The 15,246-nt window shown below is 34.4% G+C and overlaps 3 protein-coding genes across 14 annotated transcripts in view; 2 read left to right on the plus strand and 1 right to left on the minus strand.

The window, feature by feature from the left end:
* Positions 1-4,261, minus strand: part of LOC129810433 (E3 ubiquitin-protein ligase hyd) — a 43,800-nt gene extending 39,539 nt beyond the window's left edge. For 6 of the 12 annotated variants that reach the window (XM_055860904.1, XM_055860903.1, XM_055860912.1 and 3 more), the window contains exons 1-3: positions 4,032-4,261; positions 3,315-3,515; positions 2,964-3,252 (exon numbers count right to left, since the gene is read on the minus strand). In XM_055860904.1, the coding sequence (XP_055716879.1) occupies positions 2,964-3,252; positions 3,315-3,515; positions 4,032-4,093 (552 nt within the window). In that variant the 5' untranslated portion in view covers positions 4,094-4,261. The remainder of the gene's footprint in view (positions 1-2,963; positions 3,253-3,314; positions 3,516-4,031) is intronic. The other 6 variants (XM_055860907.1, XM_055860906.1, XM_055860905.1 and 3 more) reach the window with 2 other exon arrangements.
* A 99-nt stretch (positions 4,262-4,360) lies between these two features.
* LOC129810483 (protein Mpv17) lies at positions 4,361-15,046 on the plus strand. The gene is made up of 2 exons (XM_055861029.1): positions 4,361-4,841; positions 13,652-15,046. Exons 1-2 carry the CDS (start codon positions 4,581-4,583, stop codon positions 14,021-14,023), a joined length of 633 nt encoding a protein of 210 aa, XP_055717004.1. The 5' UTR covers positions 4,361-4,580; the 3' UTR covers positions 14,024-15,046.
* On the plus strand, positions 8,402-9,432 carry LOC129810481 (vesicle-associated membrane protein 7). Its single transcript, XM_055861028.1, has one exon. The coding sequence runs from the start codon at positions 8,647-8,649 to the stop codon at positions 9,310-9,312; it is 666 nt and encodes a 221-aa protein (XP_055717003.1). The 5' UTR covers positions 8,402-8,646; the 3' UTR covers positions 9,313-9,432.
* Positions 15,047-15,246: the final 200 nt, after the last annotated feature.

Below are 15,246 nucleotides of genomic sequence, written 5' to 3' on the forward strand. Positions count from 1 at the left end.
TTAAATCCTGCATTTTCATTCCTCAGCATCAAAATGCATCATTCCTGGGTGCACTTTTATTTCGTTTGTTTGCACTACTATGAGAGATGAAAATCTCTACCTACTATCCAGGAATATAGTAATCCGTTGTTTAGCGCATCAATCATTAGAGGTTTTACCACATTTTACCCTTTTATATTTTTGCTAAAACTTTTTACATTTTTAGCAAAATCTTCTGGACATTATGTCCAGTAGATACAAATTGCTCTCTACTAATACTTAGCAGGTGCAAAGCAATAAGAAATTCGAAGAAACCTCTCAAAACGTAATAAAGAGGATAAAAACATTTGTTGTTAGAAAATTATTCCATTCGATCAGTGATCTGAGATGTTACGATATATCACAAGTTCTTGATTTTCATTTTTCCAACAATTTTTCACTAACTTAAAATGCATTGTGGTGCTATTTCATTTTTTTTTTACATATGGCTGTTCTCAAGTGTTTCTGCATTATCGACTTTTCATTGCATTGGTTCCTGTCTAGGCTGTTTTCCCCAGTCCTTGTAGTGTTTCAAAACCACCAAACAGTCATGACTAGAACCAAAACAAAGAAAAGTCGATAACGCAGAAGCACTTGAGAAAGATTTTTCCTTTTTTCTCCTAAACATATTTTTAGCACATATAGTCAAGTGTGCTAATCTGGGCGCTTCGCTATCTGGATCGTTTATGACTAATCCACTTTATATTTGAGCGCTTTTTGTGGAATATATACAGTGATTTTAATGACCAAATCTCTCAATAATTTGGGTGACATTTTGCCCCATATGCCCGATTGAGAGAGAGTCTACTGTACTTCAAAATGGCGAATTTTCCGGTCATAGGCTTGTTTGGACGAAATGTTCGTCCGGACTACCTCTAAAACATATCCGAAAATCATTGAAAAAGCTTGGGGCAATTTGAGAAAATCTGAAAAACATTGTTTGGGGGTGAACGAGGGATAAAGGCAAAAAGGAAAAATCAAAATTCACATCCCTTTCTTTCTCAATTGTTTTGCATATGTCTATCATATTCTTTTGCACTGCGAATTCGATTGAACTAAATTGAATTTGTTGTGATGTTTAAAAGAAGAAGAGTGCGAAAGAATAAGATAGACATGCAAAGCGTGTGAGGAAGAAAGGAATTCGAATTTCGACTTTATAAAATTTTACTGACCTAAAAGTTTGTACCGGAGGCATTCTAATTTAAAGTTGCAACGGGATAATTTGGATATGGATCTAAATTTAAATTTTGAGATTTTCTCACTGTTTTAGGTAGAAAGAAAAAGACCACAAAGAAGTTCTCCTGGTATTCTTTTTCTCTTGACTCATCTAAAACGGTAAGGTCTAAGGACATCTCAAAATTCCAATTTAGTTTTTGTTTAAAATTATCCCCCTATAAACTATTTTAGATTGTTTACAAAAAAATTATTTTTAATGATAGATTTCTCTTAAGAATTTTGAAATACCTTTAGTGCTTTAAAATGATTTTAAAAATTAATACCCGTTAGGAGCTTTCCGAGAAAAGCTTGTAATGTGCTGGACACACTTACGACTAAAGTCCAGAGATGACTAAGCTCGTTCATAGCCAAGTCAGTTCCTGACACACTACAAACGAGGCTTAACATTTTCTGGCACTCACAAAACATAACTTTCGTGAGTTTTTATGCAGATATTTCTACTGAAATGCACTAGCAGTCCTTTGAAAATGAAATTATTTTTGAATTTACTTCACAATTCAAGTATAACAACAAGAATTAATCAGTAGAATCGCCAAAATTGGCTTAAGTCGCGAATTAGCTTCCACCTCACAAATAGTTGTAATTAACAATAATTATTGCACGTGTAATGAGACATGATATTACAAATAGTTTCATTTTCAGAGGAGTATTAGTGCATTTCAGTAGAAATATCTACATAAAAACCCACGAAAGTTATGTTTTGTGGATACTAGTGAATGCCAATCCTCGTTTATAGTGTTTCAGGAACTGATTTGGCTATGAACTAGCTTAGTCACCTCTGAACTTTAGTCGTAAGTGTGTCTAGGGCATAAGATACTAGACAGACCTAAACTCTTGAGCATTAGTCGAAAGGCGACTTTGTGCAATTAAACTAAAACTATTTTTCAATTAACCTTTTAAGGACGATTGGAACACCGGTGTCTCAAAAAATTCTTTTCGCTACGGTCTTGTAAATTTATGTTTTGCTCTAAGAAGTCAGAAAGAAGTCGAAAGTCAGACACTCTCGTCCTTAAAGGGTTAATCTTCAATTTCGCCCAGACCCTTTACACGTGGCTAACTTAATGCCCTTTACGATTTAAACCAAGATACGGCTTAACGTATTAAACCGATAAATGGCTTAATTAGTGGGAAACTGATGGAAATTTCGTCAAATTATTATTTTGTTTAAAATTACGTTAGGACGTCTCTCAGCTTAAGTCATGAGTTTATCTAGGGCATAAGCAAACGTTTCCTTAAATCACCAGGATTCCTTAATTTATCCATCAATAAAATTAGTTCTTATTTGAAAATTTCAATTTGTAATAATTTGCTTCAGTACATTCATAATCCATGCACTAAAATTTTTAATCTTAATTATTGTTCTATGCTATATTAATCTGGCTTTGTATGGGAATACTCTCGCTGTGAATTTCACAATCTTGTAAGACCACTGGAAAAGTGACACCCTTCGCTATTTTTGTGATGCAAATGATGAATGACAAAGAATGGATGACGCGACATTTTCCCCTGTTCACAATATGTAAATTTTATATAACGAATAATTTACAAATTACCGTAAATCTCAGTAAGTAAATTTAAAAAAAATCGCAGTAATTGCGAAAAAAATAAATAAAAACCATTCATGCCAGCACTAATTGCTGGACTTCGAAAAAATGCTGAGATAATAATTGTGTCAAGCACGTGGAATTGAAAAAAGGTAAAATAGAAACCTGTAATTCCCGGATAATGACATTGCGACTCTTCCCCTGGAGCACCATCTGAGCCTGTGAGACAAGTTCCTCTGGGACAAAGGGAGTCGGCACAGTGACCATTGAACGTCCAGAAGATCCTCCACCAATGATGACTCCAGTACTGCGAGAACCACTGCCACCTCTCACGGATGCTGTTCGCATGATACGAGCACGGGATCTGGCCAGTTGCCTCGAGGTGCCAGGTGAATTCTTCGAGCCACTCGATGAATTATTGGCAATTCCACTGCTGCCTCCATTGCTTAAAAATCAAAAGTAGCAGTTTCCATTAGCACTTGGGTGTTGGCATTGCGCATCGGTTTAACTAATTACTTCTTCGTTGGCTCCTGCTTGCTCAAGTCCAGGCGTTCGGGAATAACGGAAAATGCCACACGAAAGGCCCTGCCATCCTCAAGGAGGAGACCTAGATGTGACGGACCAATCACCACCTGCTTCACGGGAACCTTCAGGGATGCCAAAGCAGCAGGGGTCGGTGATCCATACTTATTGATTTTGTCTGCCACTTCACGGATTCTGCACGACATTTTGGGGAAGGGGGAGATATTCAGGGATTTTATCACTTCTTCTAGTTCTAGCATATTGACTAACTTTCGCAAAAAAAAACAAATTCCGAGACAAACGTTTTTTGACTCATTTACGAGTTTAAAAAAAACAAAAAACATAATTCCTAATTTAAAATAAAAATATCTAATTAAAAGAATAATTTAAGCAATAGGAAGAAATTTGCAATTGTACATTAGCAATGACCACGTTTCTGCATGGAAAAAAGCTTGATTGGCCAGCAAAAAAGTCCGGAAGGAATCCACCCCAAAGAGGGGGCTCACAAATGCATCATTGAACGCAGAAACGTCTGGAAAATTCCGAGATGTGGTGCAAATGTTTGGAAATATTTGGGAAAAGGCCCCGAAAAAGCCACTAATGACCCAATATTTCGTAGTAAATCCAAATGGCTGCACCAAAATCGCCATTATATCATTTGTGGGCCTCATATAGAGGCGTATATGGTAGAAAATGGAATATATTTGCTACCTATCATTGAGCTGATCTTCCGTGCCTGGCAAAGGATGAACCACAAAATGCAACGAGGACATCTCTGTCGATTTCTAAACTATCACTAAACCAATTGGTGAGTCTTTCACTTCAATTTTCACACACTTTCAGAACTCCACATCACTGAAAATGAGCTCAAATTTAATGAAAAAGTTTTCCACAATTTTTGCTTGCACTCGCACTATCGAAATGTGTAATGGCGTCGAGAGTGTCAATATGACTGTTTTCCCATCCGAAAATTCCCGAGTAAAATTCACACAAAACTCATCGAAAGCCGATTGCTGACGGCGAAAATGGCGAAAATGAACAAAAAAAACTCAACGAAAACAGCAATAAACATAACCTCCTGCGTTTTCAAAAGAATAATAAATTTTTCCTCAAGATTTTTTCCTCAATATCTCAATGTCATAAGTTCACAAGCATTCTCTGTGGTTGTTCCAGTTCTCGGTAGTTTTATTTGAATCCCAAAATTGTTTTGAGACAGTGAAAATTTCTAAAAATTATTCTTAGAAAAATCAATCAAGCAGCATGTCGCTAATTGCAAAATTGGCACGTTTTGCCCAAAAATCCCAGTTATTAGTGAATTTAAGGCATAGTAATGTAAGATTCCTCTCTTCCGGCTACCAAAAAGCCCTCGCGAGATACCCACTGCTTACACAGTCAGTACAGACGGGTATTCTTATGGCTTCGGGGGATTTAATTGCCCAAACAATGGTGGAGAAAACAAATGTAAATAAACTGGATTATCGCAGAACTGGGCAATTTTTTGCCATTGGTTTGCTCATGGCAGTAAGTAACAAATATTTACGTAATATAAAACACTGTTGGATACTCTCTAATAAGACACAATTTCAAAAATTAATGACGAAGAATTCCACACCAAAAGAATCGATATTGATAAAAATAAATTCATTCAGAATCCAAGGTATAAGAAGCAGGAAATGAGGGATTTATACCTCTTTCGTAACATTATTGTCTTTAAAAAAATATATAGAACATTTTAAGTGTAGGGGCACTATTTTCTGTACTTTCTTTATAAGCTCCGCCCAAAAATATTTTAGGTCACGCCCTCCTTAGGGGTGAAGGAAAATAGGGCATTTTTGAAAGAGGGGTAAATTGGGTAAATTTAAAATTAGGAATTATCTCCTGTATTTATGTGGAACTGAGTCGTATCACAATGTAATTCAGCTTCACAATCTGTTTGTGCAGCTAAATTATTTCACGATAAGGGTCAATTTTATTTAAAAATAGGTGAAAAATGTCAATTTTAAAGGTGTCCACTTCCCCCAATTTAAATTTAACAGCAAAAGAGCTGCCTTATAAAACTAAGACTGTTGCAAGCCTTTTGTGCACCTTTAGAAGGCCTATACACGGGGTCTCGGGATTATGCAAATACATTTATAGACCTAATGCATTTTTGCCAACCACTAGCTTTTCAAATACCTCTACGGGAAAAAACCTCGTAAATCCCGTAAATTTGCATACCCGTAAAGAAATCCACGGATATGCAAATTTTCTCTATAAAGGGTTTCCAAAATCCCGGGATTTTTTTTTTTATATTTCGGGATCTCAGAATTTATATATATGCCATTGATCCCGAAAATCGAGATCACGGGGACTGAAAAATCTAGGATTTTATGATACCGGCTTTCGAGATCCCGATATATAAAACTAAGTATGCGGAATCCTGGAATTTTCAGGGTCTCGGGATTTTCGGGATCCTCGGTTTTTCGGGATCTAGAGATTTTCAGTTAAACGCAATCTAATATTAATTCCTGTAGAAGCTCTTAATCTTAAGACTTAACAGAATAAAGAACGCTATATGCAGATAATAAGAATTTTGTTTCTATAATGCCTTGCTTAGAGAATAATATTAAATAATAAAGAAAGGAAAAGGCTTCTTGGTTTAATTCGAAGGCATTTCTGATCACTTTCTTAGTTTTTTATTGAAAAACTATTTTGAGAGAGCAGTTATTATAATCCACTTTTTGAAACTTGTCATTAGCCTCAAACGCAAACGGTAACAGATATTGACTTTCGGTTTTCAATGACCCCCCCTCCCACTTATGAGGGGATATGCAGCATACAGTGCCCTCTTTTTTTATTCAAGTAATTGGGAGACAAAATGATGAACGTCCGCTTCTTGGAATGAGTATTTGAATTTGTTCAACGCTTCGAAAATAAATTAAAAATCAGGGGCCCATCAAGCGTAATAAAAAGTGAAGCTATTTTTCACTTTTCCTTGTAAAAATTTTGCAGATTGCACCGCGACAATCAAATTTGCAAACAAATTTGCTCGTAATTCTTGTATTATTTCGGCGAGCATTATGAAATATGTATTTTTAGATAGCTTTTAATGCACGATTTCGAAATATATCAGACTCATAAGTCAATTCTCTTTCGGAAAAAACTTGTCAATAATCTTCAGCGCCTCTATGCAAAAACGTATAGAAAAATGAAATGTCGAGAGGCCCCTGTTAGAAATAATTAAAAAGAACATTATTAGAGAATTCTTTGTTTTTATAATCGATTTATTAACCAAAAATTCTACAAATTTATTTATTTTAACTATAAAAACTTCCCACTTCCAACTATCCCGTGTTGGAAGAATTTACTAAGTCCATTGTAGACCACCCAGAATCGCCCTCCCGTGGTGTGAATGCATCTTCCATGCTCCCGGAGTTGTTGGGCAAAGGCGGTGCATTATATTACGTCATTATTACATGTGAAAATTGTCTACAAACATTTAGATCTGCACCGGTCGGGACTCGAACTCACAACTTTGAGTCAAGCCGGGAAATCTATCCGCTCAAGAGCCAACGCTTTTATCTATTGCGCTACCGATTCCCCATATTTTAAATGAAACCATCAAGATGTGTTCCGAATAACTCTGATCTGGATCTGTGTAGAGAGCGTAAACTATCTAAGTTAAGTAAATCCATGTTTTTTTTTTACTTTTATTTCGAAAACGTCAAGATTTCATCCATATCATCCATATGGGATAGTGACCAATGACCCAAAAGCTTTCAGATATTAAATTTTCGAAGGTAAAATTGAATCACTTTAGAGTCTGTTTTTCATTCGATTTGCTTAAACTTGGATTTTTTTGAAAGATACCTTGAAATTTTCTACCTATGCATTGGTCTTAAAAGTTAATGAACCGATAAAGTACCTGTGCGTGATTTATCTTTCTCGAATATTTTTCAAAAGTTTATATTATTTGTTCGAAAAATTGTAACAGGACTAGAGACCAAACGGTAAGAGATATTGATTTCAAGTCTTCAGTGACCCCCCCACACCCCCCACACTTCAAACAAGTCAATGTTCTCTCGGATTTTTTCATTTTTCTTCTCACTTCCCTTCGGCCGATTCAAAACTATGATTTTTTTATATTTTGAAAAATGCTATAAGATTATTTATAATGTTCAAATGGAATAAAAATATTGAAAAAATTAATGGTATTTCACCACACTATAATAATGAGACTAAAGTAAATACGATCTGTCACAATTTCTCGTAAGCAACTACTTACAGTGGCCGCTTTCTAATCCGGATCGCCGTAATCCGGACAAGTTCTCGACGGTTACATTTAAAATACTTTTGAGGTTATGTATGCATGCGTGTTCAGCAATTAAAATGAACTATCCTGTGACATTTTTGTTTAATAATGAACTATAATAAAATAGACTGCTCCAATTATGTCATTTAATCTTCTGTAAAAGTTTTATTCTAATTCTACAAAAAAAATCTTGTATTATATTTTCGAGACGTTGAATAAATTCAAAAAATCCATCCGGATTACGAAGCGGACATCTGTCATTTTGTCTCCCAATCATCCGGATTACAAAGCGGGCACTGTACTTTGAATTTTAAATAAAGCAATTTTATTTTAATTCAAATAATATTCAAAATTGAGCGAATTTAGTGTTAAAATATTCTAAAAAGAATATTTTTTGTCTTTATTCATTAAATGTTTGGTGAAAATTTATTTCAGTCTATTTGTAGTGTTCAACCTGTCCAACTTTACCCTCAAAATGTTCTAAAAACATTTTGGACTTAAAGGAACTGCTTGTAATTTCGGACAGCTTTTAGATTCCAAAAGCTGTCCGAAATTACAAGCAGTTCCTTTAAGTCCAATATGTTAAAGTTGTCTAAAATAAAGTTCTTCGGTTATTTTAAAAAGGTCAAAGAGTTCAATATTGCGCACTCTCAACCAGTTTTATTGAACATGCAAAAAAATAATTCACAGAGAGCTCTTCTATTTTATTCATGATTCCATGACTCATGAGTTCGAGCATTCTGCAAAAGCTACTGCTTTGTCAGCTGTTTTGTTTTGTTCAAGTACGGCGAAAATCTGACAGCTGTACTGTGACGCATTGTTTTTGTGGGCCATTGCCTCGAAAAAAAACAAGCCAAAAAGTGATAAAATCCTGCAAAATTCACGGATATTCGACGGCAATCTTGAGCTGCAGTGTTTCAAGAATATATTCCAGTGGTTCTGACCACTTGTAGTCAATGTATAGTGTCGTCCAGGAAAGTGCTGTGCAATTCTTTGTCTCTTGAGCGGAAGTACTAGGAAATTACTGGATCAACAATGCCTATTCTGTACAGTGTTATCGCACGCGGGAGTACCGTCCTGGCCAAGTATGCAGATTGCGTGGGGAACTTTGCTGAAGTGACAGAGCAGATATTTACGAAGATTCCACAAGAAAATAACAAACTCACCTATTCCCATGGCGCCTACCTGATACACTACATTTGCGAAGACAGGATTACGTATATGTGCATTACTGATGGGGATTTCAAAAGGGCCAGGGCATTCATGTTTTTGGCTGAGATCAAGAAGAGATTCATCTCGACTTATGGACTCACAGCGGCCACAGCTATTGCCTATGCAATGAACACTGAGTTCTCCAAGGTCTTGTCCACCGAAATGAAGAAGTTTAGTGATTCTGTGGAGTACGATTCTCTGGCTAGGGTTCATGGGCAGATAGACGAGCTGAAGGATATCATGGTGAAGAATATTGAGAATGTGACTGCTCGAGGGGAACGTTTGGAGTTGCTGGTGAATAAAACGGAAAATCTCCGGAATACATCTGTCTCCTTTCGTCACACATCCCGGAATCTCGCTCGAGAAATGTTTTGGAAGAATATCCGAATGTATGTGATTCTGGGAGCTATTATTGGCTTTATCATCTATGTGATTGTGTCCATGGCATGCGGAGGACTCGCCTGGCAGTCCTGCATCAAGAAGCAGTGAGCATCATCTAGCCCCAAATTTATTTTTCTCTTTTTCCCACTTTACGCTGGATTCTGAGTATTATAGTCCCCTCATCTATTTTTTTGACCAATAAAGTTATCTTTTTATCGCGAAAATAAATTGTTTATTTTGTCTTGGGAATCTCCCTTTTAAAATCTAATTCTCTGTTTTAGAAAGATTTTCCGCTTTTGGGTAGAGAGGTTGAAATGTAATTGAATTGATCGCTAATCAAATTTCGTAATGAACTTTTCAAAAAGCTAACTCATTTAATTTGAATTAAAAATGAATTTATGGTGAATTTTCTTTAAAAGATGTTAAATATAAAACTAGAAATTGGATTTCTGGAAGGATGTTGGGGAACTTGGGGACGCATGAGATTAACTTTTCTTAAAGAAAAATGTAGTCGTCTTAAAAGAGCTTTTATTGAAACGTTCAAGCTTTTCAAAATCTGCTCAGTCAAAATCAAAATCGGTTTAGCGTTAAATTTTTAGCGAGTTTAAAAAAAAACTGCAGAGCTTTTGAAACTTAAAAGAGAATTTTCCATTCATTTTTCTTCAAGGGAAAATCTTATTAGTGCCCAGAAAGCTTTAGCTTACAAAATTCGTCAGGATTGTCAAACTTGGATTTAAATCAAATTAAATTTTTAAAAACAAAAGTGAATATTTTTCATTATCGGAATTTTCTCATTTTTTTAATTCTCTTTGGAAATGTTTTTGGCAATTTTTATGGAAATGTTTTCGTCTTTCCAAAAATTATTTATTATTTATTTCAGAGGTGTGCAAAAACCGTTTGAAACCGAACAAACGTCAAATAAAACTTTGTACGTCAACTTTGAAAAACTAATGAAAAAAATAAAAGCTATCAAAAGGTATTAAAATAATCAAAATTGATTTGAAAACGCCATTTCCCTCAGGAAAGGCTATGCAGGTCTAACATCGTCAAAATCAGTGGAGAATTGCATCAAAAAACAAAGCTTTCCAAGAGCAACAAGTTCGTAATTGTTTTTTCAAAGGTCCTATCCTACACTGAGAAAAAAAAGAGGGTGCGATTAACATTTTTTCCTCAGAACTTTAATACTTTTTAGGTGTAAAAATATATCAACATTTTTTAATGTTAATTTTACACCTATTTAAGGGTAAAATTAACATGAAAAAGGGTAACTTTAACCCCTAATACACCTAAAAAGGGTAATATTTACACCGATTTCGGATCAATACTGCAGGGTAAAATTAACATCTCCGGAATGTTATTTTAACTTTTTCGGATTTCTCTCAGTGTAGGAAACGATTTTATTGATTTTTCTTCTATACGATCAAATTCAAAAAAAAATCTTCAAAATATTATCCTCTATTACCTGGAACTGATAAAATTTCAAATTTGACCCTTCTCTCTTGGCTGCGTTCTTAATATCGGAGACAGCTAAAATTCCGAACGCCAATATCCCGAAAGCCAAAATCTCGAATTTTCAAAATCCTGTTAGGGATGAAATTATATGGAGGATAATGTGCAGAATAATTTCGCAAGACACAGAAAATGTCCCTTTGCCTTCAGCAAGCGCGGGTGCAATTATGGGAGTAGCTAAGACACTTTTAAGAATTCGAGATTTTGACTTCTGGAATTTTGGCTTTCGGGATTTTGACCAGGACCCAAAATTTAGTCATTATAAAGCTTAGGATCGTGCAAAGCATGGGCACTTTCCCTTAACACACTAGAGAAATTTATGTCAATATTGAAGCTCATTTCCTACGCTTGTGTAGGAAAAACTTTTCAATATAGCCATAAATTTCTCTAGTGCGTAGACGCCATTAGGCCTGTTTTAGAATTCTTGGCGATTTTTTCTAATGATCAAAATATATCAAAGGATCTGTAAAAATTTGTATGAATAAAATAAAATTAAAGAGTTTTTCCTGTAAAAGCGTAGGGAATTTGCTCCAATATGGACATAAATTTCTCTAGTGTGTAGAGGCCATTAGGTCGTTATTTTGAGCAAAAATTAAAATAATTTAAAAGTAGTAGGGGAAAGTGCTCTCCCATCGAACGTTCATGCCTTCGAATAATGTGAATTTCTTTTGTTTTTTGTAAGAGATTTACACTAAATTATCACGGAATTATCAACAATTGATGATAAGCCATCTAATATTTAATAGAAATGTGTAAGCCTCTTAGGAAAACTAACAGAAAATTCACATTATTCGAAGGCATGAACGTTCCAAGGGAGAGTACTTTCCCTTATAGGCTCTTATCGAGACCTAGAACATGTCAATGGCATTGGTCCTGTACGTAAAAAAATGATTAAAACGTTGAAGAAGTAAGGGAATATGGAAAACTGTCGCTGACTAATTAAAGAATTTTCTTTAATTTTTTATGAATGCTTTCGACTTAAAACGTCTAGTTAGCAAAGTTTATTCCGAAAGTTCATTAACATATCCTTGTTTGTTAGTAATTTTTTAATCAAAAACAACGCCGTTTCTACACAGAATTGGTATCCAGGAACTTTTTCCTATTCCCAGAACTGAAAATTCCCGCAAAAATATGATATTTTATCACGGTGAGAAAGATCATATCGCCAGAAGAGCTCAATGTCATATCAAAAAGCACATATAAGAACGACTTTAAGGATTGGTTATCGTGTCGAGATCTAAAATCAAGTTTGTTTTGCCCAAAAACGGACTACGGCAATGGCAAGCGGACTTGCCGACATCAAATCCCCTGCTCCGCATGAAGCAGGGGCTAACGAAAAAACACACAAGTAGGGGGTGGTTTGGATCACCCCACAATCACATAGGATGTCACATTCGGAGAATCTCCATCACCGTCTGTTGTCTCTCGAGCGCACCACGCCGCTTCTCAAACGATTGAGAGACTTCCATGTCTTCCAGTCTTGGTCACCACCAGGAGGAAAACCTTCACTTAATTCGACAAAATCTGGTGAAAAAATTCCTCCCACAGATTGAGACTGGCCTCCTCCAGAGATTTGTAAATTGGTTTGACAGAATGGCTCCTGTGAGACTTTTCAGGGTTTCAGACCTAGCCATATGGCTTAACTGCTGTAATTTCTTATCAGTCAAGATTTCTTGGAAAAATTTTACTTAAGATTGAATTATTAAGGGCAAATGTTATATTAGATTCCAAAAAACTAATAAAATTGTTTTATATGGGATTTTGAGACCTTCGAGAACTGGGTTAAACCTCTAGTCTGAAGATGGCCTTACACTTGGTTTTTGTGACCATGGAGAAGATGCTTCGGTTCAGAAAGAACCTTGGACATCTCTCTTACTAGAGATGACAAGGGTTGATAGAAGCTCAAGTACAAATGCATTAGGGTAAGTGTGCCAAATTCCGGCCAGCTTGCAATTTCGGCCACCTTTTTTGTTCCTCAAATTTTCATGAACTTTTAGATTTTACGTACTCTAGAGATTATACAATGCAAAAGAATAACAAAAAATGTAGCTTCGACAAACGAGATGACCTGAAAAAGACATTGGAAGAATTTAGGAAGGGCAAGGAACTATGAGAATGAAGGTGGCCGAAATAGGGCACCAAAGCTATGTCTATATTTTTATTCATTTTAAAATGTATTAAGAATGATTTTGGAGTAAATCAAGATGGTAAACTCTTTACAAGGTTCCAAGCAACACTCTTTCAGAAGAAAGAATAAAAAAATCAATTTGTATTTAAAATATTATATTACATTTCAAACTTGAGACTTCGACGCTTGCATGCAACTATGCCGAAATTTGGCACACTTACCCTATATCTGAATGAGATTACTTTGAAGAGAACCAAATAGATTTTGATTAAAAAAATATTTTTCTAGAAAAATGAAAATTCACCTTTCTTTCTGAACACACCTCGTATATCTATCGAAAAAAATCTCTATTTCTTGGATCTGAGTTTAATTATTCTCCAGAAGTTTTATTTCTCAATCAGATTTCAATCGGTAGGGTAAAATGATGTAATTTGGAACCATTTATAACTTGGGACATTTGAGATTTTCTCACTATTTCAGAGATTCAGAAGGCAGAAAAGCTGTTCCTTTTCTTAATCGTCTTTTCTTCTATTTCGCGGTCTTTGTTTTCTCTTTGCTCATCTGAAACAATGAAAAAATCTCAAATGTCCCAAATTGTAAATAGTTCCAAATTACCTCATTTTACCCTAATTGATTTATCTTTCCGAATTTTGGTTTGGTTTATAAAAAAAAGTATTTTCTTGTAATTTTAAAAATTGAACTGAAAAGTCGTTTCGTTGTACTTTTGCTTCGAAATAAAGAGAGTTGATAACAAAATCTTTCTCTGGTTTATCTTTATCTGCTGCTTATAGTATTTTTCTTTACTTTCAGGGGCCAGGACTGAGATTTTGGTATGGTGTTTTGGATCGTCATATTCACGGGAGGAATCTTAAGATAAAGACACTGAAAAAAGTAGCTCTGGATCAACTAATTTTCGCTCCCACCTTCATGATGGCTTTCCTGGGGGTTGTTGGTGTAATGAAGGGTCAAAATCGCGTTGAAATTGAAGAAAAAATCCGTGCAGATTATTTAGATATCCTCCTGACAAATTACTGCATTTGGCCGTGGGTGCAGTTAGCTAATTTTTCCGTTGTTCCCCTCAACTATCAGGTATTAGTTGTACAATTTGTTGCCATATTCTGGAACACGTATTTATCATGGAAAACGAACAAATCGCAAGAGAATCTTGCAATGTCGACGTGAGTAAAAGATTGTAATTTTTTATAGATCTACAATCAAGAAATGATTTTTTTTTAATTCAATTGACAGAGGTACACAATGATTTTTGATTACGAATTTTTCTTAATCCTTTTTTTTTCTGAAATACAATATTTCGTGCAACAGACATATTTTTTATAGTTTTTTTTTTACTGAAGTCAGATGAAGAAAATCAAGAATAGTTTTTTTTTTCTTTTTAAATTAAGTATTTTACTTGTGATGTGTAGCGATGCACAATAAAATGTAATTGTAAATTACACAAACAGATCCCAATTTAAACATGTTCCTAATTAACTCGTTTTTTTTTCTTCTTTAAATTTCCTTTACGTATATGCAAAATGTTGCCAATCATTGTATTCTTCTCGCAATATGAACACCGTCGCACAATTGTGCGAAATACAAATTTTGGTATTTATTTCTTTAGCATCTTATACGTGATAATTAAAATAAATTTTTCTATATGTTTTGGTTTAACTTTTTCAAACATTTTCTTTTTGTTAAATTCACTTTCCTCACCGTGTAAAAAAACTACCTAAAATATATTATCAATGTAGATTTTCCTCTATTTTTTTTCTTATTGTCCTATATCTATTGACGAAATAAAAGAAGCGGATAAATAAATAGTGGAATAGTTTTCTCTCTAAAATGAAAGTAAATTTAAAAAAAATAATTGTGATACTACAAAAACGGTGGTAATGACGATTTTATTTTACTTTTTCTCTCTCTAAAAATGTAATTTTTTTTGAGTAGTTATTTCTGCAAATCTAGCTGAAAATAAAAGTGTAATTTGTAGGAACTAATTTTATACAATAATGTTCTTGACTATTGAAAAGATTTTTCACTTAGCCACTACTGTAAATGCAAAGAAGGTTTTTTTCTCTTTCACGATTATATAATTCCAATAAGAGCCTTTAATAGTTCAGAAAGCTCCTAAAATATATTCTCTATATGTAATTAAAACATGTTACTGGATTTTATTTCACTAATAAAATAAAGTCATTAAATCAACGACCTCGGAGAATTTCTTTGGATAAAAATCTTTCCAATTTGCTGCATTTGTCGTTCATTTTATTCTTATATTTTTTTTTTAGCTTAGAACCCTGTATATATTAAATATACAAATTACGTGCATAAAATAATTCATTTCTTCGATTATTTTTTTTTTTTAAGATTCTAAAAAATAGCTGATAGTTAAATAGTTTTTTTTT

Source organism: Phlebotomus papatasi, chromosome 1 (assembly GCF_024763615.1).
Source record: "Phlebotomus papatasi isolate M1 chromosome 1, Ppap_2.1, whole genome shotgun sequence".
Lineage (NCBI taxonomy): Eukaryota > Metazoa > Arthropoda > Insecta > Diptera > Psychodidae > Phlebotomus > Phlebotomus papatasi.